General features: G+C 39.8%; 2 protein-coding genes across 2 annotated transcripts; one reads left to right on the top strand and one right to left on the bottom strand.

Moving 5' to 3' along the window:
• Positions 1 to 587: 587 nt before the first annotated feature.
• Positions 588 to 22,733, top strand: LOC121946903 (phosphatidylinositol 4,5-bisphosphate 3-kinase catalytic subunit gamma isoform). The gene is made up of 12 exons (XM_088082584.1): positions 588 to 926; positions 3,039 to 4,213; positions 9,410 to 10,049; positions 10,696 to 10,761; positions 11,714 to 11,939; positions 12,993 to 13,087; positions 14,975 to 15,118; positions 15,236 to 15,326; positions 17,229 to 17,359; positions 18,407 to 18,518; positions 18,741 to 18,898; positions 20,651 to 22,733. The coding sequence occupies exons 1-12, from the start codon at positions 690 to 692 to the stop codon at positions 20,906 to 20,908; spliced, it is 3,333 nt and encodes a 1,110-aa protein (XP_087938710.1). The 5' UTR covers positions 588 to 689; the 3' UTR covers positions 20,909 to 22,733.
• Positions 7,909 to 9,144, bottom strand: LOC148188782 (uncharacterized). Its single transcript, XM_088081467.1, has one exon. It carries the CDS (start codon positions 9,142 to 9,144, stop codon positions 7,909 to 7,911), a length of 1,236 nt encoding a protein of 411 aa, XP_087937593.1.
• Positions 22,734 to 24,051: the final 1,318 nt, after the last annotated feature.

Genomic DNA, 24,051 nt, shown 5'->3' with positions numbered 1-24,051 from the left:
CTCTTGAGGTAAATATAAAGTGACTGGCAGTGATAAGCACCACTTAATAACCTGCCCTGATACATTATGACACGTGTGCAAAGACCCACTTGAATATCAGTAACTGCACCTTTGAATTAAAGATAGGTGAATTAAAGGTGATTTCATAATCCACTCTACAGTGCATTCACAGAGTTACAAGCCAAACAACCCAAACAGGTTGGGTGTATTCCTGTAAGTCATTAGCACTGCTCCCTTTCAACCTGTTTGATAATTAACACTTTCCTTTCTGTTGTTGTCACCATATTTTTGAGCGCATAACAAATGTTGACTGGTAAACCAAGACATTTCATTTCATATTGCATTTGTGTTAAAATATAACAGTGTAAAAGTTCTATCTACCCAGGCCCAGAAATGTGATAATGCCTGAAAAGGTTATTTTCATTTGTTACCTAATTGCAAAAAGGGAACAAGGAAGTCAGCTCCTTCACAGTGTCAGTAAATGCTTTGTTAGCATCTATCTCTAAACTAGTTTTCATAAAAGAATGAGGAAGTGCTGCGGACAAACACAAAAAGGGAACACACAGTCTCACCCAGTCAAACAGGTACAGACTCGAGCACACTCCACCTGAGGATCTTAAGAGAGCACCACTCAATGTCTGAGTTTTAAAAAACATATTTTATCTCAGGATTTGCTCTCCTAAATATCGATGGATCCCACAGTGCTGCTGAATCGGGCTGTCGCCTCACATGCTGACCTTCTGTCAGGGACGACAACTCAGAGCTTCTCTGAGAACAACCTGAGGTTTATCTGTAAGCTGCAGCCTGGTCCCCCACAGGCGTCCGTTGATGAGGATTACAATGTCAATATGGATTGCGAGTCAGTCTCAGTCATCCTCCCTGCGCAGTGCAGTGTCTACCAGCTGCGGCTATGCATCGGTATGCAGGTAGGCAAATCTCTATTGGAGGGGTTAATGTTTTAAAATTTGAATTCTTTCAGGGTTTTTTTTTTTTTTTGCATTTAATTCTATATATAAAAATTCATAGCTGGTCTTTGCAATGGGTACACGCTAGAGCACTTTTACAGATAAATGCTTTGTTAATTGAATATTTCCTGAGGCACAGATATTGACCTTTTGTTCAGGTGTTCCTAGTGGAAATTGTTGGGAACTAGGAAGGGGGAGTAGGACCAGGAACAGTCCTTATATTGCCATTGATGGAGATGTTGGTTGGTGGAAACCTGGGTTTGATTTCTTTCAAAAACATCGGGAGAAGGCAATAAGCAATTTAACAAGACATTTTAAAAAAGAGTGAGAAATTAGTGGGAAAAAAAGTCACAACAAAATGACCTGAAAACAAGGTGGGTTTTTTTGCCCATAGACTGTTTCAAATAATAGACCTGTCATGAATGTGAAGCAGGTGGACCCAAATGCAAAAGACTGCAGGCAGCAGGCACACAACAGATCACTTTGTTTCAAGGATACATCTACTGATCATCACAAAATCAAATCAAGGATCCAACAATGACTGATCTGAAAAACCAGAACAGAAGTAGGAACTAGACTGATGAGCAATAAAGATGCAGAAGAACAGCCAGCGCGCTGATTGGCTGGGAGAATGAGGCTGTGACAGGACAGGTGTGTACATGGGTTAAGGAGGGAAAGGCAGTACAGGAACACAGGAGGGGAAAAACAGTTAACTGAAACTCAAAAAAAAAAATCTTTTAGTAAAAACAAAGACAGACTAACTAATGAAGGCAACTAAAATTATTGGTCCAGCCTTTCCAAAAGCTTGAAAGAATCTGGACACAGCATACTGTGATAGGATATAGCTAGCCATTTGTTTTTCTTGTTTTGTGTTTTTTTTGCCAAAAGTGACTAAATTTGTGTGAAAGTGTGGAGCTGTGGAGGAGTGAGTGGTGGATCAGACTGAGAAGCCTGTCGCTCTGAGAGACCCGCTTTTAGTTATACATAACTTCAAGCCTTAATCAAATGTAAATGGGGAAGTTGTAAAAACAAATCACCCCCTGTATGTTGCGAACTGGGAAATAAGTTATGGTGACTAAAACAGTTTTTTTTCATTTGGCTGTATACATGTCAGTTTTAATGTGGGGCTCTTTGGGGATTGACAGACTTTTGGAATCAGCCCCAAGTGGCTAATCAAGCAACAGTAGTTTTTAGCACCTAAGTGTTGGCTTCACCATGCTCATGCCATGTTACCTTGACTTTGTGAGGACAACTCTTTGCATGCCTCCACAGAAAAGGGAAGCATATTGAATTATTAATTGACTGAATTGTTAAACAACAGCAAAACTATCAAAACATCTGTTCAGAAACTCACATTTTGTGCAGTATTACCCAATCCATTTATCCAGGTGTATGCCATACTTCCCAAACACATGCATTTTCACTAAAACAGTAGTATTGGGGTCTAGCTTTGAAGAGAACATAGATCAGTTTTAAATACTGCATGTACCCTGAGTTTTTACACATACATACATATAGTACTTGAATTATTAGTTACATTCCACAGTTGTTAACAGCTTTTGTGTGGACTGTCTTGAAAGTTGGTATAGTTATTCATGGAGCCCAGGGGATGAATCTTAATGACCTTAGTGATCCTCTGACTTTTCCTCTATCGACACCATGAGGTTTTTGGTTTTTAGTGACATATATTAATAAAATCTATTAACTATTAACTGAATTTCTGTGAAATTTGGTACATAAATTCTTGTCCTTCTCAAGATGAATTGTAATAACTTTGTTGACTTTTTATTTAATACATTACCAGGTCAATTGATTTGGCAGATACTATGGTGTCTCTCAAAATATCTGCAAAACTAAAGACTTCCCCACAGCATGTTCAACTAAGAAGTTATCATCATAAGCATATTAGCATGCTGACAGTAGCATTTAGCTTAAAGCACATCTGTGCGTTATGTTACGTGCAGTTTATGATAAAACCTCACAGGGTGGCTACTGTAGCTGTAGACTTTTAGTTTAAATATAAAATGAAGTTGCAAACATCAAAGTTTTTCCAATATTTGTCTCTGCTTTCAGGCACAGGAACAAAACTGCCACCCAGACCCACTTGCAATACTGGATCCAGAGAAATACACTCTGCTATATGCCAGGGGGGAAGACTGGTATGAGGCCTACGATGACTGTCAGGTTATCAGGACGCTTGACATTCCATGGTCATGTGACGACTCTGGGCGTCTGTTGGCGCACATGGTGGTAAAACCACTTGTGGTAGTTGATTCAGAGGAGAGGAAGAAACAGCAGCAGTGTCTGGCTTACCTGATTGGACACGACCTGGAGAAAGAAGCGTCTGACAGGCTCGGTGAGCTCACATTCACCCGCAGGAAACTGGCATCTCCTAGGAGACAAGAAATGAGGCATCGGAATGATGTGTTGTACGCTACAGAGCCTTGGATCACACACGCCCCCATTTCAACTGACCTACAGGACCAGATAAACAGGAAGCTCCCTGTAGCCCTCCATTACATGAACAAGATCAGCTTCAGCATACAGGTGGATTTTAGCACAACTCCAAATCTTCTTCTGAAGGTTTTTAAAAGGGTGATGGCAGACGAGAAGGTTGATTATGACACTTCGGAAAAATTGGTGTTGAAGGTCACCGGGAGAGAGGAGTTTTTATCTGGAGATTTCCCCCTGAGCAATTTCCTCTGGGTTCGACAGTGCATGAAAACCATTCAAGACCTCCACCTCTCTGTGGTCCCCGTGTCGCAGCTCGCCGATGAGTCCGTCAAGTTTGTGGACTGGCCCCTGGTCGATGATTCCAGTGGCGAGTTCAGCTCCCATGATGATCTTCGCCTTGACGGGAAGGATTTGGACGATATCTTTATGATCTCCTTGTGGGACTGCAACAGAAGACTCCGAGTGAAATTGCTTGGCTTTGACATCCCAAAACTTCCAAGCAAATGCCCTCAGTGTGTTTATGTTACAGCATCCATACTCTACGGTAACAAGGTTCTCTCTTCGGTGTCCTCAACTCCAAAGGCGTTCGCAGATGAAGTGCTGTGGAATGAGTGGCTGGACTTCGATGTTATTCTCAGGGATCTGCCACGTGGAGCCAAGTTGGGTTTCACTATTAATTCAAGTGGTGGTGACAATTCCCCAGACCGTAAGCCCTCAGTCAACAAAACATCAGACCTGCAGAAAAGGAAGGGGAAGGTGCTCTACTTTGTTAATCTTCTCCTCATTGATCACAGGTCAGGTTTTTAATATCAATTACAACTTTTTAATGTAAAAGTATTCTTCCCAAAGCAGTTGCAAGCAGAGATTTTTGTGTTAAACGTGTTAAAATTTGGTACACACATTTCTGTATGGGCCTTCTTGAGATTAACTTTAAAAGTTTCTATTTTCAAGAATTTCAGTCCCGCAGCAAAGTTCAGCATGGACGCTGCTTTTGAAGTTCCTGAAGAGCTTTCATAGAATTCCCTGCATCAGCACTCAGAAAGCTGAATGTGCTTGGAAACTTTATAGCATTGTGAAGGGAAACAACATAGAACTATACATCATTAACTATTCTCAAATGCATCTTATTTCTCCTAATTCTTAACCGTTTCTGGTCCCTTGACACTTTGAATGCCCACAATGCTGTGGATATGAATATGTATTTTTGTCTATTATGTCACGGCCAGTTTCTGCATTTTGAGGTTGACATGACATTGCCTCACAAAAAAAATCCAGGTCCAACGTGTATGCATGTATACGCCCCTTTACAAGATTAGAATTTTCATGTGATTACATAACAAAATTAGATACTCTATCAATGTATTTCTCCCGAAAGTTGATTTATGCATTGTCATCCTACACATGCTAAACTAATATCCAAATATTTTTTCCCCTTTCTTCCCCTATATACTGAACATATAAATGACTTCCATTAATTCACAATAGAGGCAAGCATAAAAATACTTACTTTACTTTATTCTTTATTTCAGACCCAGTGGGATCCATATCACAGTTAAAAAGAAGAAGGGAAAAAACAAACAAACAAACAAACAAAAAACAAACAAACAAACAAAAAAACCCAGTAAGCCACAAAAACAAACAAAAAAAAAACAACAACAACAAAACAAAAACAGAGCCTTCCACAATGTTCAGTGTCTAACATACAGATAAGTTCGCCAATGGTTCCACAGTCTGGAACAAAATCTCACAGAACTGCGTACAGGGTTAGTCAAAACAGCGATTGTGTCATTTTCTGACTCAGATGCCCTACACATAAATCTATACATCAGGTTACGTAAAACAGCAGAACAGGTAGGTACCCCGACACTGACAAACATATGGCTTGCACTGGAGCTTCTTGGAGCTCTCAGCAGCAGCCTCATGCTGTCATTGTAGGCCACTGTGAGTTTTCTAATGCTGTCTTGTTTATAACGACACCACAGGTAGGCAGTATACAAAGGTGTACAATATGCTCTAAAGAGTGAGATCTTCACAGAAACAGAGCACATGCTAAACTTACGACTCAGCATGTTCGCTTGTGCATACAGCTTCCGACGCTGCCTATAAATATCCTTGTCATCAGACAGGTCATTTGCAATAACATGGCCCAAATATGTAACCTCACTGCACGCACCAAGTGCAGTGCCAGACAGATAAAAGTCAGGGAAGGTTGACCGTCTGTCTTCTCTACTTCTGACAATCATGATCTTACTCTTTTTAGCATTGTATTTTATATCAAAGTCAGTACCATACTGTGTGCATATTCTCAGAAGCTGTTGGAGACCAGCACTACATGGGCTAAAAATGACCAAATCATCTGCATACATAAGGTGATTAATTAGTGAATCACCAACCCTACAGCCTGTATCACATGCATTTAAAATCAAAGACAAATCATTCATATACATATTAAAAAGAAAAGGAGACAAAATTCCGCCTTGGCGAACACCATTGGTCACATGGAAGGGAATAGATGTTACATTCCCCCATCTCACTCTCATTGTCTGATGTGAGTACCAATAAACCAGGATTCTAATTAAAAAACCAGGGACCCCACTTTTAGACAATTTTGCAAATAGTTTCTCATGATTAACACGATCGAATGCTTTAGAAGCATCAATGAAGCACATGAACATTGTGGAATTTTGCCTTTTATATTTATCTAAAATTTCCTTTAATGCAAAAATACATAAATCAGTGCCATGCTTTCGTTTAAAACCAAATTGGTTGTCAGTAGACAGGACGTACCTCTCAAGTCTACATAGTAGAACTGTCTCCAGTACTTTGGACATGACACTGGCCAGAGCTATTGGCCTGTAATTATCTGAGCTGTTCAGCTTCCCCACTTTATCTTTGATAACTGGTACTAACACAACAGACAGCATAGAGTCAGGTAAGACTCCATGGACAAAAAAAACTGTGTAGCATAAAGCCACCAGGGGACACAGTTTCTTACTGGCAAGCTTAAGATGTTCAGCTGTAATATTATCCAGACCACAGGCCTTATTATCTCTTAACTTCAATATTGCTTCATGGACTTCAGCAGAAGTAACAATAACATCATCGTTAAACTCTACATTATCCACTGCAAACAGATTATTTTTTACACAGTTTAACAGTTCATAATATAGTTTCCGCCACAACTGTGAAATTTCATCAGAACCACTCACACCATCTATATCAGATGGAAGAGATGTTTTGCAATTATTAATAGTTTTTATTTCTTTCCAGAAGTCATTAACATTATTTTTTTGCAGCTTCCTTGCCAGTGAATCTGACCTCATAGTATTTTCGTTTCTTTTAATATAGCGAAGTGCATATTTAAATCTAGCATTAGTGCATTTTTTATTCTCAAACAAGGGGCCCTGCCTACTTTTGCCTGACTCAGCCCATTTTTTAAAAGCATTTCGAGCCTCTTCATGGAGCTCTTCTACATGATCCTTCCAGCCTGGCTTAGCATTGCACACTTTTGTCTTATATTTATATTGGGGCCTGCTCGAGATACCGAGAGACTCCACAATAGCTTCATACAGGGAAGATAATTCCTTACAGTGTTGTACATTCTTACAGTTCATATCCCGACACAATAAGGCATCTTTTGGGACCTTAATATTAGACATTTAGACAATCTTAGACAATTTTGACCAATCTATTTTCCCTACATCAATGCCATTATCCACAGGCAACAACACTGGTAAGTTGCCTGTATTCAGCACCATGAGAAAAGGTATATGGTCTGTAGTAGCCAGATCATAATCACTTTTCATCATATCAATGGAGTCGTGGGCATCTAGCCAGGAAGTAGAGTGCCAGGCCTCGCTGATATAAGTATAACTATCATTTGGCAATAGTACCTTACTAGATATAATCAATCCACTGTCTGAACAAAACTGAATTAAATGATTACCAAATAAAGAGTTGGCATCAGTTACATCAGCATTCATGTCACCAACAACATAAATACAAGTAGAAGGATTATCCTGAATAAAAGACATGATAAATGCCAATCTACTGAGATACTCATCCTCATTTTGTGTACACTCATATGGCGTATAGACATTCAAAATTATTATCTTCTTATCATTACAACACAGCTCAATCCCAATAGCCCAGTCAACTCCCAATCTTATAACATTGACCAACTGGTCATATGTTTTATTCCACATCGTCGCTACCCCGCCTGGACTCCTCCCCCTGACGACTTTAGCACTTAGATCAGTTGTTGGTTCACCTGCCCCATGAAAGTCCCTATGTATAGAATTTAGTCCTTCCAGATCTTGTTTAGCCAGCAACGTCTCCTGGACACACAGAATGTCACATCTCTCCATCAATTTGTCCACAACAACACGGCGTGATTTATCAGTTTCACTGTGGCCAACACGCAGCCCACGCGCATTGTTACACACGACACAGATGTTCATAGGGAGATTACTTCATATCATAGCAGCTGCTATGCAGACTGGCTCTCATGTGGAGCTGCAGGTGTACCATAGCATTTCAGTTCACTCCCCCCCTCACTGCCAAAAACCTTGGAGCCACGGGCTTCATAATAGTGGCGAACATAAGTAAGATCGTACATATCAGCAACATTGTTACATTCAGCAGTGATGTGAAATGAGCCGTACCTGCTACGGGTCGACTCGATCTTCCGACACGTCACTGTTTCATTCTCCAGTTTCTCAGATAAATAGTCATGTAGCGTGTCTGCATCAAGAGTGGGAGAGAACCTAGTGGCAAACACATTCACCAGCTTTGTTGTCACCACTCCAATGTTGCTCTCAGTACCGGTTCCAATTATTCCCACATTCCTCTGCTTATTATGGGGTTTCGGTGGAACAGTTACTTTAAGAGACCCCGACTTTTTGCGACCTTCTTTCACAACAACGCTCCACTGTGGGGACTGTAGTTGTGATCGTGGCGAAGTTACTGCTACATCCAGGAGCTCCTGTTGTGGAGCGGAGCCCACCAGTCCCTTCACTCCCCCGCATGAGGTACTGGCGATCCCGGTGTCCAGTCCCAGGAGACGCGACTTCCCAGCGGGAGACGTTTTGGACTCCTCCTGACGAGCATGGCCTGCTAGCCCTCGTACCCCCTCTCGTACGATGCTGGCAGTCATAGGGTCATAGTCCGATATGCGGTGCGTCTCCACCGCTGTCACTCGGCGATCCATGGCCGCAACACTTGCCCCCAAGTTCTCACTTACTTCTGCCTGTGTTTCCAATGCCCTCCTCAGGCCAGAGACTTCTTGGCTCAGCTGCTCCACTCGGCTAAGCAACGCCGAGGCATCCATGTTGCCAAACCCAACAGGTGGCAATTCATCTAAGTAATGTGAAACAAACCACGGGATATTTTCACCGCACTCATTTAGCACCTTCAGACAGGCCTTGATATTATTCATGTCCTTCTGTGGGCCTTTGTGCACGACACAGCGTAGCGTGGTATTCGGGCATACATCAAACAAAAGCCGCTTGGACTCCTCAATCCACTCAGATGAAAAATTGTTTGTTGTCAGCAAAACTATTTCATCATGACTGAGTGTCTTCATTTTCACCACGATAAAGTTTAACAGTTCATCTTCCACTATCACCTTCCCATTATCCGTTTCATAAATTGCAGGTTTTGTGCGAGGGCACGTAGAGCCTCCACCAGCAGCACCCACTGCCGCCGCCGCCGCCGCCGCCGCCATTGTTCCCCCAACTAAATTGATTATTTTATATGTTTAGCGACAGTTTAATTTTGCTCCAGCCTCCAGTCTTTCTCACCTCCCTCTCCCACTTACACACACCTGTGTAAGTGCGAAAGAGGCAAATCGCTACAATAGCTACATACAGTTAGTAGTTAGTATTGTTACAATCACTTCTCTGAAAAGTATCATAATTCTTTGGCAGCATTGTTGTTTTACCAATTTTAAAACAAATCTTTTCAAATCGCACACTTGTTCCCTCCTGCAGGTCTGTCCTAAGCCAGGGCCCCTACACTATGCACATGTGGTCCTATCCTGACCTGGAGGATGAGGCCATCACCAGGCCAACCTACCTGGCGGACAAGCTATCCTCTGCTACCAACCCAGACATAGCGGACTCCATGGCCATCAGCTTCCTGCTAGACCGCTACAGCTTCCCTGTGGTTCTGCCAAATCACTTCAGCGCCTCTGAATGCTCCACCAATGTGCCACCATCGACTGCCTCCTCTAATGCACTCTCCTCCTCACCCCCTTCCAACATATCCAGTGCACATTCTTCCTCTCTGCATGTCAAACAGGACTCATCTCCTGACACTGTACTTCTCAGATCCCCATCTGCAGTCACCAACACCAACAGGGCTTGCCTCAAAAGATTCCATGAAGAGAGCATCCACTACGCCTCAAATCTACCCCATTATCTGCGCAATGTTAATTGGATGAACCGTAGAGCTGTTGAGGACATCCACTGGCTACTGGGAATGTGGGACGCTGGAGAACTGGATGTAACAGTGGCCCTGGAGCTGTTAAGCATGGACTTTGCTGATGTGACGGTCAGGGGACTTGCAGTCCAGAGACTGGAGAGCCTGTCCAATGATGATGTATTGAAGTATTTATTGCAGCTGGTGCAGGTACGTGTTTGTATCTGAACAGACGCAGCAAAAATATATCTGCTCTCAAGACACATACAAAGTGTGTGGAGTAACTACAGAAATAACAAAAGATTCAAGAGTACTTTTCCATGGAGCACCACTCCAATCGCTTCAAGTAGTTTAGATTTATATCCGCACCTATTATATGAAAACTGATCAAGAAAATAGGAACAAATATGTAAACTAAAGAATAAAAATATAATTCAGCGACTAATGGGTAGTAAACCACTACGTCGCATTAATGAAACAGCGCTGAGTAAATGCTGCCTCAGCTGGTTAGGTTTTTAGCCATCTCGACCTACCAAAAAATTCTGTTTAAGTCTTTATATTTGGAATCATTTCACTGCTTTACCTTGGAATAAGACAGCCCTTGTGTAAAGTAAAGAGGTGAAAATATTCAGAATAGTGCATACTTAAACCGATATTAATTTTTTTTTAGGTCTTTTGAGGTTGCTAAAATTGTTTTTACTGTGGCCCCTGATGACAGCAGCACATTTCGCTTCAGGATCGGTATATTTGGTATACTGTTATTATGAAAAAGTACTTGACATTTTTTTTAGGTTTACTAAAAGCCCAAGCGTTGAAGAAAAATTGAAGTTGTCCTCTTTCCTCTTTACTCATACAGACCCTCAAAGTGGAACCTTACCATGACAGTTTCCTCGCTCGGTATCTCATCCAAAGAGCTCTGCGGGTGAGTCATGCAGCATCCTAACATTCAGTGTACACCAGTGGTTCCCAACTGGTGGGTCACAGTTCAAAAGTGACTGGCTACCATGTCAAGTTTGTAAATAACACACTTTATTTTAAAGTGCAATTTCCTACTGTAGACTGACAGATTTTTTTTTTAAACAGTAACTATTTTTTGACCTCTTTTTTCTCTGTCTTTTTTTTTTTAATAAAATTGCATAAAATTTTTTTCAACCAACAAACAAATATTTTTCCTTGAGCCTCCCTCAGTGACAAGTAAAATGCATGAAGCGTTTGTCCCCCCTGATGTGTCAGAGGGAAATTTGCAAACCCAAAGAAAGCTCCTGTTTTTACAGTTTCTGGCTTTGATAAATTGTATAATTTTGGTGAATATTTATTTTGGCAGGCCCACTGCTTTAGTGGGCATGTTTTCAAAACAAAAAGATGCCAAAAAAATTGGCTTGCACTTTATTCTTGCAATATGTTTCAGTTTATTCTGTTTTATGCCCACATGTTATTTACATTTTGTCAAATCAAATTGAATATTATTCTAAGTATAATTATCCTATGTGTGGACCTTGAACTAATGACTGAGAAATCTGGATCTTGTTGCTGGACCAGGTGTACACAACAGTAGTATATATAAGGAAGTTACTGGCACATCTTTTTGACATTTATGATCATTACTTATTTGAATTTGAGTCAGTGTTTCCAGCACTCCATCTTTGGATGATTTAAGTCACGTACAGCAGATTAACACAAGATACAACATTGTGTTTTTGTAGTTGCAACATCGTGCGGTCTTACCAGACAGACATAAAAATGGTGATATATGGGTTTGGCATTTTACTGACAAGCTTATTCAAATATTAAGTTGTTGATTTGATTTTCTGTGACTGTATCCTGCTTACTGATTCACTCACTCATCTCGACCGTCTCCTTTTCGCTTCACACAGAGCAAGAGGATCGGCCACTTCTTCTTCTGGTATGTCCGCAGCGAGGTGGCAGGGTGTCCATATTTCCGCCAGCGCATGGCTGTGATTCTGGAGGCCTACCTGCTGGGCTGTGGTCAGGCCATGCTCGACAGCTTCACCCAGCAGGTCCAGGCTGTGGACGCCCTACAGGAGGTCGCCATATTGATTAAAAAACTCTACCCCGACAAGACCGACCTCACTCCTGCAAGTAAGACACATACACACACAGATATTCTTATGGAATTGTAGACTATACTTTTACAGAACAATGAAGTCAAAATCTCGTGTTTGATTCGTAATAATCTGTAGATTATTCTTGCTATTTCCCTGAAAACACAGGTGCTAGGTACACGGGGGTACACAAACCCCTCCATCATACTCCCTTTACGTATGAAAATAGATGTGTCCATTTTAAACGTTGAAAACCTCACTGCTCACATACCTCTGTGCGTCTTTTATGATGGCATAGATACAGCCAATAGATGACACAAGAGGGTGGAGTCAAAACTTTCACACAACAACACAGGAGACAACTGTGGAGGAGGTCATAATGATTTAACTTTTAATGTAGGCAGCATGGTAGACAGTGGTGGTCTTTGAGGCTATTAAATGCAAGACGACATGTGAACAGATAATTCTTTTCACTATATCATCGATTTGTTCGTTTCCGCCGTTTTTACAATGTCTTCACCATCTGCTATGGTCTTTTCTCACTTGAACTACACTGCACTACCAAAAGTTTGACACAACAAAGGAATTTGTACCTTATCAAGTGGATTTTGTTCATTTGAAGATGCATTCTATGTATTCTATTCTGATTTTATTTTATTTTTACATAAAGGTTTTATTATGTCTTTTTGTCTTTTGTGTGTTTTGATGTGAGGCACTTTGATGTGGTGCATTTCTTTCTTTCTTGTAAAGCACGTTGGGCTGCATTTCTTGTATGAAAGCTGCTACACAAATGAAGTTTATTATATTATTATTATTATTAGATGAATGAGCATATTGTTGAGCGTAATTGAGCATCCTGGTTTGCCAGGAAAAAGAGATTTCCAACATCAATGAGACTGAAAAAAACCCACCAGGATGTCCAATCCATGATGAATTGTGCAAATGTGGGTGGTTGGGTTTGTTTATGTATGTAATGTAAAGGGTGCTCATGGGTTATCATTAGTTGCCAGGTAACCTTAGTCCGTAAAGAATGCATTACTAGCTTCACATCATTTGCCTTAATTGTGTTATTATATTTCTATGGTTTTAGCTCCCCTCAAGCTTCAGGAACTCCTTAAAAACTGCAATCTTCCAAATGAATTCCTGATTCCATTTGACCCACGCATCAAAGCTGGAAGGATCCTGGTAAGGATGCTGATTGTGTGTGTGTGTGTGTGTGTGTGTGTGTGTGTGTGTGTGTGTGTGTGTGTGTGTGTGTGTGTGTGTGTGTGTGTGTGTGTGTGTGTGTGCGCACGCGCACAAATTGTGTGTGTTGATGATGAATAAAACAAATGTTAAGTGATCTTTGCCATTTATAACCTTCTGTGTATGGTTCATCCTAATGCAGTGGTTCCCAGCTGGTCAAGATTTGTCCTTAGTTATTGGTTCAGGATCCACACATAAGAGAAATGACTACTGATTCAATTTGATTTGACAAAATGTCAATAACACTTGAGCTCAAAACAGAATGAAGCAAAACATAATGGAATATATATTAAACTGATGAATGAAACCCCAAATTTCATGTTGCAAGAAAGCATATGAGGCTGGTTAACAAGCAAAGCTAGCCTCTATAAAGTTTAAATAATGCTTGTAAGTGTACTCATGTTATCGCTTCACCCCAGGTATTGCCGCATCAACACATAGAAAAATTAATGTTGTTGATGTAATGTGTGAATGAATATATACACCAAAAATATTGAAGAAATTAACATTCTCATAATAGACAAATGTTAAAAAGTGTTATGGTTATCTTTTCTCATTTCATGTTTAGTTAGAGCTAAATAAAATATGTAAGAGGGCTGTTAAAAAAAAGTGCGTCCTTAAATAAAGTGGACTGACCATACCATGTCTCAAAAGATCTGTGCTTATATGAGATGTACTGGTTTTGAACTGCTCTTGGGAAGTAGCCTAAGGGTCTGTCCATAGTCCATTCTTGAATAAAAAATGTGTTTTTGCAGTCTATGACATGTCCTGAAATGCAGTTGCAAGAGAGAGCTGATTATCCCTTATTCTAATAACCCCTTGAGACCATTAACAATGTCAGTTGGATATTACATGAAAGTCCTCTGCTATTTTAAGAATAACTCCGCATGCTGAGTGCTAGCAAGAAAAACACCCGCAGATTAAACCATTCAAACTATTTTTCTTTTCAACTGTCATTCAGCACCACTCCTGATTTATTGCAGGAGTGGTTCAAAGTGAACATTGAACCAGTAATACTTAGAATGCCCCCACTGTGTGCCAGTTGTGTCACCATGGCTACGCACAGAGGAGCAAGGAGCAAGTCACAAACTGACTTTACTGGTTTATTTTTCACCCTTGTAGTTGTATGTTTACTTATGCATCTATTTAAATTGATATGTAGCTGTGATGTGTAATATATATAAAAAAAAAAAAAGCAAATCACACATTGATTGTGTGGCCCCCTCAAGTTGTGGCCCCAAACAATCACATAGAGTGTTGATGTCAGTGGCTGGCCCCAGGGGCAACAGGTCAAACAAGCACAGGACTTTTACCCAGGATACCTTTGCTCATGGACCAAAGTAAATAAAATCTCAATAACAAATGTGGGATACTATGCTAGTAATTGTTGCATACTATGCTAGTGATACATGTGACATGTTTGAAGTCTGTCATGCAACAATGGACGTTGTATTAGTAATAAAAGGAGTTATTTAAAGACAAACCATGTTAATTTTTTGAAATGTAATCTTCTTATGTTGCTTAAATCTAACGATGGCTGTTTCATAACATTAAGGAGAGATGTTTAAAACTGCGATTTTTAGTATGGTAATAATGTCTTTGTGGGGATGGTCATGTGTTGTTTTGAACATCAGTGGAAATTGACCTATTTTGTCATTTCCCTATTCTGATGTTAGAAGAACATTTATAAATACTTAAAAGGGTAAACATGTAGTACTGCAGTTCTAAGTATACAGTCCACATCACACCTTCACTGAAAAAAACATTTGCTATGAAATGTTAAGCTTGACATAAACACATCTGTTCTCTTCATGTCCTTCTGTCCAGCTGGACAAATGCAAAGTAATGGCCTCCAAGAAAAAGCCACTGTGGCTGGAGTTCTCTCCCATGCCGTCACCCACCTCTATGACTCCTGTCGGAATAATCTTCAAACAGGGGGATGACCTCAGACAGGACATGCTGATCATTCAGGTCAGGAAGGATTTTTTCCCCTTCATTACTCATGTTACTGAAAAGGGGGTGTTTAATGTTGGTGAATATATTTTACCTTGGATAAAGTGACGGCTGACTGTATATCGTCCTGTTTAGACTCTGGTGGTGATGGACTCTATCTGGCAGGAGAAATCTCTGGACCTTAACCTTGTTCCATATGGCTGCATCTCCACAGGACACAACATAGGTCATTTTTCTGTTTATAATGCATGTATTCAGTTAGCTGCTTATAATCTGAAAGTTTCTGCTGCAAATCAATAACTGCTTGTAAAGTCAGAACACCTGATTACAAGTTACTTAACATAACTTAGAATGTTGTCTTCATTTTCCCTGTTTATTTGTATCAGATGACGTAGTTTTATTATTACGTAGTTCTGCAAACCCTACGACCACAAGGGTCATTCATTCCTACCCACAAATAAGACCCAAAAGAGTGTTTCCTAAATTAGCACCCACAAGAAATCCACACACCCTCATACCTTAAAGTGATAATTCGGGATATTTGAAGTGGGGCTTTATTAGATACTTAGATGTAGAGTCAATGTATTTCATAGAGTAGCTGGCCCTCGGCGCGCTCCCTGTTCGCGCAACCTACAGGGGGTGATATCTAAATGTTTTTTCGCCACTTAAAAAAGGCCTGCCTAAAGAATCAATATCAGTCTAAGTGGACACTATATTTAGAGTTTTTTCATCAATGTACCTCACAGTCACACAGCCTTTTGCTTTGGCACTACATTTCTCATCTGATGCTGGTCAGCTGCATGGGTCAGAATGTGCAGTTAGTGGCTGTTACGTGATCTGACTGAAACTTAACGTTGAAAACACTCTCAATACAGCGTCCACTTAGACTGATATTGTATTTTTAGGTAGGCCTTTTTTAATGTGGCTAAAACACATTTTGATATCATCCAGGAAAGCAGCGACCACCAGATACTGTGTGTAATTCACTGCCTATACATAAGTATCTCATACAGCTCCACTTACAAAATCCTGAACTATCACTTTAACAACAGAATAACAAATGACTCCCAAAATGATATATATAGGTTGCAGTTTTAAAAACTTGCTTAACGTTGTGAAATGAGGTTTAAGGTTTAGAGACAAAACTACTTAGTTAGGTTCAGGAAAAGATCATTGTTTCAGTTAAATTAAGTATTTCAGTTACTTATGATACCTATGTGCTGTAAGTTAAATATGTCAGGTATGAGTTATAAGTTAGTATATAAGTTAAGATAACTCAACACTGACTTTTGGTTTCACACGGGACACAAACAGCAATCTCTTGGGTTAACAATCTGGGTTTGTTGTACTGATCCGACCATCCTGATGTCATTTTGTTTAACGTAGAATTGTGAAGGCATGACCTGCCCCACTTTTCTCTTATTGGCTGGCCTTCAATCAGACTATTGGTTAGGTTTAGGCATAAGCACTGAGGGTGGTTAGGGTAAAGGTAAGAATGTCAGGGTACGCCAATCAGAAGAGCAGAGTAAGGCAGAGTAAGGAGGCGATCACACCAAGACACATCGCGCCAGGCACGACCGCCCCAAAAGAGCCTTGGAAGAACGGCTAGGAGCATTTGTGGAGCGGGGCTGCGTTTGTGGAGATCCATGCATGTACTCGATCTACTGTATTAGTGTTTCATTAGTGTTTGAGTGACAAGCCATATAATTTGTTTGCCTCACAAATCTCGTCTGCCCCAATGTAATGCGCTGCTACTGTTTAATGTCACAAATTGTGGACATATTCTGATCATTATACAACATTGTACAGGGGTTTACATGTCTTATAATTTACTATTTAATTCTTGTCAAGTGTGATATTTTTTATGGGTATTGGTGTGAATTTGATGGTGAGTAGGGGTTCTGGGTCAAATATCCCAACCACTCTTCCCAGTTGGTGGAGCTCTTTTCTCACCTATTACAGGATGGAAAAGGATTTCGTAACTAACTAAGAGATAAAGACAAACTGAGTAGGCAATAACAGGTATTCTTAATGCACAAGCACTGTAATTCACTTTTCAACACTGTTCATTTAACTTAAATAGTTAGTTAGCATTTATAGCAAATTTAATCAAGTTTCTCCTCAACAGGTATGATTGAGATTGTGAGGGATGCAGCGACCATCGCCACAATCCAGGGGAACTTTGGAGGAACAATCGGAGCCTTTAGAAACGATGCTCTGTTTGAGTGGCTTAAGTCCAAATGTCCACTCCAGGAAATAGTAAGTAATAATGGAAAATGCAGACTGGACTCAAAGCCAGGCTTTCTATGTGATTTGGACCCAAGTCAAATTTTAGTATTACACTACAAAGGAAAAAGCTCCATCCGGGTCTTCTTGTTTAAGAGGTGACAGCTGAACAACACGCTGGGTGGTTAGTGCAGCTGCTCATATTGAAACACCGAAAAACTGTCGTTTCTTTTTTTGACTGCGCTCTACCATGGCCCTCAGGGTTCAAACAGAAAACGCATTTTAGAAAATACAACATTCCAGACACATAACATTTCACAAAACACAATATTTCACAAAACACAACGTTTAAAAGGATTAAAACATTTAAAAATCATCACATTTCCCAAAACACAACTTTTTAGAAAACCTAACATTTTCCAAAACACAGTATTTCACAACATTTTTTTAAAAAAAACATTTCACAAACACAACATTTTACAAAATACAACATTTTTAGTAAACACGACATCTCAGAAAACACATTTTGCACACAGAACATTTCACAAAACACAATATTTAAAAAAAACACAACATTTCACAAAACACTATATTTTACAAAACACAACATGTCACAAACATACATAATGGGAAAAAAACCCCCAAAACAATAAGAACATTTCCCAAAACAGCATTTTAGAGGACACAACAACATCTCCAAAAAAGTGTGTGAAAGTGTTGTTTTGTGAAAAGTTTTTGTGTTTCCTAAATTGTTCTGTTTTGTGAAATACTGCTTTGTTTTTGTTTTTTGTTTTTTTAAGATTTTGTTGTGTCCTCTGAAAAGTTGTTGTGTTTTGACCCTCAGGGCCTCAGCAGTGTTCATACAGTAAAACTTTTTTTCAGTGGACACTTGCATACATACTGTCACGTTTACCTACCTATAAAACCTTTTCAGTAGACCAACATATGTCCCCTTGATTTCAAATAAATGATGTTATAAAAATATTGCAGATGTACATATTAGCTGTATTAGCAATTTTCATGCTCTGCCACATTATACCAGTTATATTAATACACTGCTATGATCTTATTTGACTCCAGCACTACAAGACTGTGGAGAGGTTTGTGAAGTCCTGTGCTGGTTACTGTGTGGCCACCTATGTGTTGGGTATAGGAGATCGACACAATGACAACATCATGATCACAGATCAAGGTATGCAACACAAAGTTTTGTTCACATTGCCCTGGCTGTAAATTGATCTTGGTTGGGTAAACCAGTATGCATTTGTTCAAATACGAACAATCCAGATCATGTAAACCTGAGAGATGCAAATGAATGACTGAATGGTGAAAAAGATAATGAATGAATAAAACACTGAATTAGATGAGTTTATTCGAAGTACTTAAATGTTTTTGTATGTCCTTGGCCTCTTAGGGAATCTGTTTCACATCGACTTTGGTCACATCCTGGGTAACAGGAAGCGCTTTCTTGGCATGAACAGGGAGCGTGTGCCATTTGTCCTCACACCAGACTTCCTGTATGTCATGGGCAGAAGCAAAGGGCGCACCAGCCTCTACTTTCAGCGCTTCAGGGTGAGAGAAGCTGATTATGTGTGTGTAGGTGTGGATGTGTTAGCAGGGCTGGCTCCAGCCATTTTGGTGCCCTAGGTGAGATTGGGATTGAATTGACAATCAGATGATTCATAAACATTCTTCAATTCTCAGCAGCTATCATAGCATCATTATTTAGCTTTTCTTTATTTTAACTTAGATAGCTTGTACAACTGAAACGTCGTCACACGAAACAGCCTTTTTTATGTTATAAAAGAAGACATACCTCTTTTCCTCCTCCTCTATTCTTAGTTTTCTAAATTGAGCACCTGAAGGTTTCGACCTTTATTTTTAATTTTTAAAAAAATGTAAGCGTAGATAACTTATAACCTGCCTGTTGACATGTGTCAGTCAGGCATCAGTAACTCATCCCCGACTTTCACTTTCAGTCCACAGCGCCGTCAGGTCTCACGGTGCAGGCTGGTCAGCAGGTCAATGATGAGAAACAACAGGGGCTCTGAGTTTATGATTATTTCTCTCTTTATTTGTAAATTTGTTATTTTCAATGCAGAACACAAGGAAAGGGCACTAACGGGTGCAGCAAATTATTTTAAAATTTATTGATGCCAATGGCCAGCCCTGTGTGTTAGTGTGCAATTATAATGATAGTTTCATTTTAAGTTAAGCCTGCAGTTTTTATGCCTCAGCGCCAGCGACAACCCTCACCATTATGTAAGAGAGAGACACCGTGCGCCACAGAGCTTCCGTGTTACATGAAAGAGAGTGCCCAGTGTGCCTCTGACTACTTGTCAGCGGTTGCAACACTTTATAGTTTGTAAAGTAAGAAAAAAAAACTCAGACAGTTATGCAATACAGTAACCTGTGTTCAGTGTTCTAAATGAGATATTGAAATCCGCCTGCTCTGTGCTGCAGGAAAAGGCTCACCTGTTTGTGTTGCGGTGCTGCTCACACCGACACAGCGTGTGTGTGACAGGCACAGCAGCAGGATGACAAACACTGAAATCACATTTGTCCCCTGCAAAAAAACCCCAAGAAAATCTGAATGCCTACATTGACAACAGAATACCTTCCCATTTAACAAATACGTCAATGTCCGAATATTTGGGTCCAGCTCTAATTATGTTTTCGGTTTGTCCGTCAGTCCATCCTCTCGGTTGTGCTTGTGCCTGCCCGTATGTCCGGCCGATTCTTGTCAACGAGATATCTCAGAAACACCTTGAGGGAATTTCTTCAAATATATCACAAATGTCCACTTGGACTTGAAGATGAACTGGTTAGATTTGGGTGGTCATAACACAAAGGTCAGGTTTGTCTGTCTCATTCTTGTGAACGTGCTGTCATAAAAACACCTTGAGGGAATTTCTTCATATTTGGCGCAAACATTTGCGTAGACTCAAGGATGAGCTGATTCAGTTTGGGTAACCTTGCATGCGTCTCATTCTTGTGAATGCAAAGGCTATTATATAGTTATTAGACTGAAATAGATAACTGATAGAAATGAGCATGCAATTCTATGTGTCTGTTCTGTCTGTTTCTGACAAAACATTTCATTATTAGGGTCATGTTCAACATATCCGATAACATATGGGATGGATGATTATGTGTTTGCATAAGTGAACGGACAAGTGATCTACTGTGCATGTGTATATGTATTTATATAAATGTACTTCAGATATTTAATGCTTATTTGCTTATAGCTTTCTTTCTTTTTTCCTTTGTCCTTGTTCTCTGTTCTTTCTATCATCTCTCTCTCTCTTGTTTTACACATATCAGGACACTTGCACCCAAGCATACCTCTCCCTGCGTGCGCACTCCCGTCTGCTGATCACTCTTTTCTCCCTCATGCTGCTGACGGGCATCCCAGAGCTGAGCGCCGCAGAAGACATGCGCTACCTGAGGGAGGCGCTCCAGGACGAACAAGTCGAGGCAGAGGCCAAAGAGCATTTCCTCCGTCAAATCGCTGTGTGTGAGAATGAGGGCTGGAAGGTGCAGGCCAACTGGTGGGTCCACATGGTGGCAGGCATCAAGTAGACTGTTGGGGATTTCAAATTTGAAATTATGTTGCCTCAGGGCTTAAGGAAGAGAAACCTAGGCATGTCCTTATGTCATTTTTTTGTCTGTTTTTTTTGTTCCTTTTCACTGTTGATATTTATGTATTATAGAGAGCTCTGGGGATGAGTCCTAAAACCTGGAAATTAGTGACCATTTTAGCACTCCAGGTTCCCTCATCTCAAAGTCAATGTTCTTAAGGTCTGTGGCAAGCAATAACCTTAAAGGTGAAGAATGAAGCCAATGCGAAAGTGCCTAAAACTGCACTTCATCAAATGGCCACTTGAGGCTGGCTCCAAAACAGAGTCAGACCTCCATGTTGAAATGTCCGACTTTACAGAAGAAAAAGTTTACAGCATTTACAAAAAAATTCTGCCTTTTTTGGTGGTGACCGTGGTAGATCATTAATAGCCTAATGTTAGCTTTTTACTTGGGACAATTGCTTTTGGGCCTCAAAAATGTGAAAAGTGGTGTTCATTTGTGAAGATTATTGAATTACTGAAAAAAACATATAAATACCTTAAATGTTGTTTGCCAGATTATTTTCTGCAATGATCCAAAATCCAATGGAGTAATGTAACAGGCTTTTTGACAATGGAGCCGGGGCGATGCTAACCTCTTTGTCGGTCAACAAATGATAAGACAAACACCATCCCCTGAGAACTCTATTGAGTGGGACTTACCGGACTAATGTAAAGATGCTACTGAGCTGCATCATGGAAATGCAGTATGCAGTATTTTGGAGCTTTATGGCTAAAAGTCAGGAAATCCTTACCTCTCCAGAGTCTATTTTGATACCTTAACATATATGAAAGTATAATACCACATCACTGACGTTTCCTTTTAATTTGTTTTTTTTCTTTTTTGAAAAGCATGTAAAAGATGAGAGAGGTTGACTTAATTTGTGATCATATCGTCAAAAGTTGTAGTGATTTTTCATTGAATGAAAACCTATATGACATAATGTGTTGTCTTCAACATTTTCTTATCCTGCTGTTAGAGACCTCGTGGTCCCTAAACAGCTCTCATTGTGATGCAATTAAGGTCACAGAGGGAGGGGGCAAACACACCATACATACAAACATGCATAGTATTGGTGCAGAAGGAGGACAGTGTATGAGGAGAAACGCTGGGAAAGGAGGGGGCAGGGATTTTGAGTTTAAGGGGGGTGTAAGGGAGGGGTTGGGATGGGCTTTAGGGCAGAGCAAGGGGGTACAGGAGACAGTGTCCTACACTGTCTCAGACAGCTGGACCGACAGCATCACTGCCACATGGCCTCGGACCACACGGATTGCTGACTGTGACCTTTGTGCTCTGTCTCCCATCAGTCTGTTCACTCTTGTAGATTCTTTTATCCCTCTCTTGTCAGTAATATCATCATTATTTTCCTTTTTCAAAAAAGAATGCCTGCTGCCTTCATTCACTCCAGCTTGCTGCACATGGTAAGTCCATGCTGCCTCTGACTTTGACTAATTACCAGATCCACTTGTGTGTTTTTTGTGTGTGGAATAGTCCTTTTCAAAACTGTGTTAAAAGCTTATTACCAAGGCAGTAAACAAAAAGCTGTTCTGATAAATTGATGTTGCTGGGTTAAAAATTCAAAAGAGGGATCAAATGGTTATTTGAGGGGCAAAGATGACAGAAAAAAATTAGAAAAAACTGTCAGGAAACCAAAAAGAAGAGGTTTATTTACTTAAATTGCAATTGCAAACAAATTCACAAAAGCTGAAAAGGTGCATTACTGTGATTATGTGTTTTGCTCTCCTAGTCATGGAATAAAATTGTCATACATTGTTTTTACATTTAAGACTTTTGAATTGAAAACTACTTCTCAGTCATATATATATATATATATATATATATATATATATATATATATATATATATATATATATATATATATATATATATATATATATATATATATATATATATATATATATATATATATATATATATATATATATTCATATATATATATATTCATATATAAAACCCTGTTTTTGTTTGAACCCTTGAAGACTCGAAGACTCCTCTTATTCTCTCCACTGCACGCTTTTTACTTTCTGGTTAGTTCAAGAGGTTTCACCACAGACTGTTTAAATAATGAACGTAACTACTGACATGTCACTTATCGGTTTGATGACTGCCATTTTGAAGCCTCAAGTTCAGTATTTCGGGCATTGCCATTTGGGTTTTTTGGAGCTAGAAGTGATATAGAAGTGATATTTGGGTGAGGGGATGGAGCTGACAGCCCCTAAATATATGTTTTTTCAAAGATCACCCATATACGTTTTTCATGAATGTTAAAATTAGCTATAGGGACCAAAACCATTTTTTGTACCAGGCTCTAAACATGTTTACTTCTGCTGTTAAGTTGGACATTTTAACATGGGGGTAAATGGGGTATGACTCTTTTTTTGGAGCCAGCCTCAAGTAGCAATTAGAAAAACAGACGTTAGCATCGCTCCGGCTCCACTGTAGAAAAGCCTGTTACATTATTCCATTGGATTTTGGATCATTGGTAATGTAAAGTAAGTGGAATGGGGTGACTTTTTTTTGGGGGGGGGGGCAACCTGCAAGTTTGTGTTGCCAGGGTTCCCTCGTCAAAAAGCTTATGGGATTTTTCCATTGGATTTTTAATTACTGCAGAAAAAATGCTCTGTGGCAAACAAAATTTTATGATGCTCACACGTTTTATTCAGCAAGATAATCTTCACACATGAACACAATTTTTAGGATTTTTCAAACTTAAATGCAGTTGGCAGAAGTAAAAAGTAAACTTTGTCACATGACCTAACATCCCTACCACAACGTGGCTGTAAAGCTTGATGACGTTCTGTAGTCTCATTTAGCCGTTTGTTAGCTTCCTTTTTTTAGCTTTAGAATTCACAAGTTGGGTATTTACCAACACATTTTATGTTGCAGAACAAGTCATGAAAATTCATTGAGCTGGTTTTAACCACAGACCTTAATCTAAGCTAAAAAAAAAAAAACATTCAAAAATCCCACTGACTTCAAGATGACGGAAGTGAAAAAATACCACCTCATTTGTGGGTTTTAGGACTTATTCCTGCACCACTCTTTTGAGCTTTAAGAGACACCACGGGGAAATAATATCTGTT

This window comes from Plectropomus leopardus, chromosome 9 (assembly GCF_026936395.1).
Source record: "Plectropomus leopardus strain MGB_pleo_1.0 chromosome 9, ASM2693639v1, whole genome shotgun sequence".
Classification (NCBI taxonomy): domain Eukaryota; kingdom Metazoa; phylum Chordata; class Actinopteri; order Perciformes; family Serranidae; genus Plectropomus; species Plectropomus leopardus.
The sequence above is the reverse complement of the archived record's forward strand: the minus strand, read 5'-3'. Positions and strand labels throughout refer to the sequence as shown.

Bases quoted from the DNA above. Each gene is read 5' to 3' on its own strand.
- LOC148188782 (XM_088081467.1), bottom strand. From the start codon at position 9,144: ATGGCGGCGGCGGCGGCGGCGGCGGCAGTGGGTGCTGCTGGTGGAGGC.
- LOC121946903 (XM_088082584.1), top strand. From the start codon at position 690: ATGGATCCCACAGTGCTGCTGAATCGGGCTGTCGCCTCACATGCTGAC. The intron at 10,050-10,695 runs GTACGTGTTTGT...TTACTCATACAG, and splicing joins ATTTATTGCAGCTGGTGCAG to ACCCTCAAAGTGGAACCTTA. The intron at 13,088-14,974 runs GTAAGGATGCTG...CCTTCTGTCCAG, and splicing joins TCAAAGCTGGAAGGATCCTG to CTGGACAAATGCAAAGTAAT.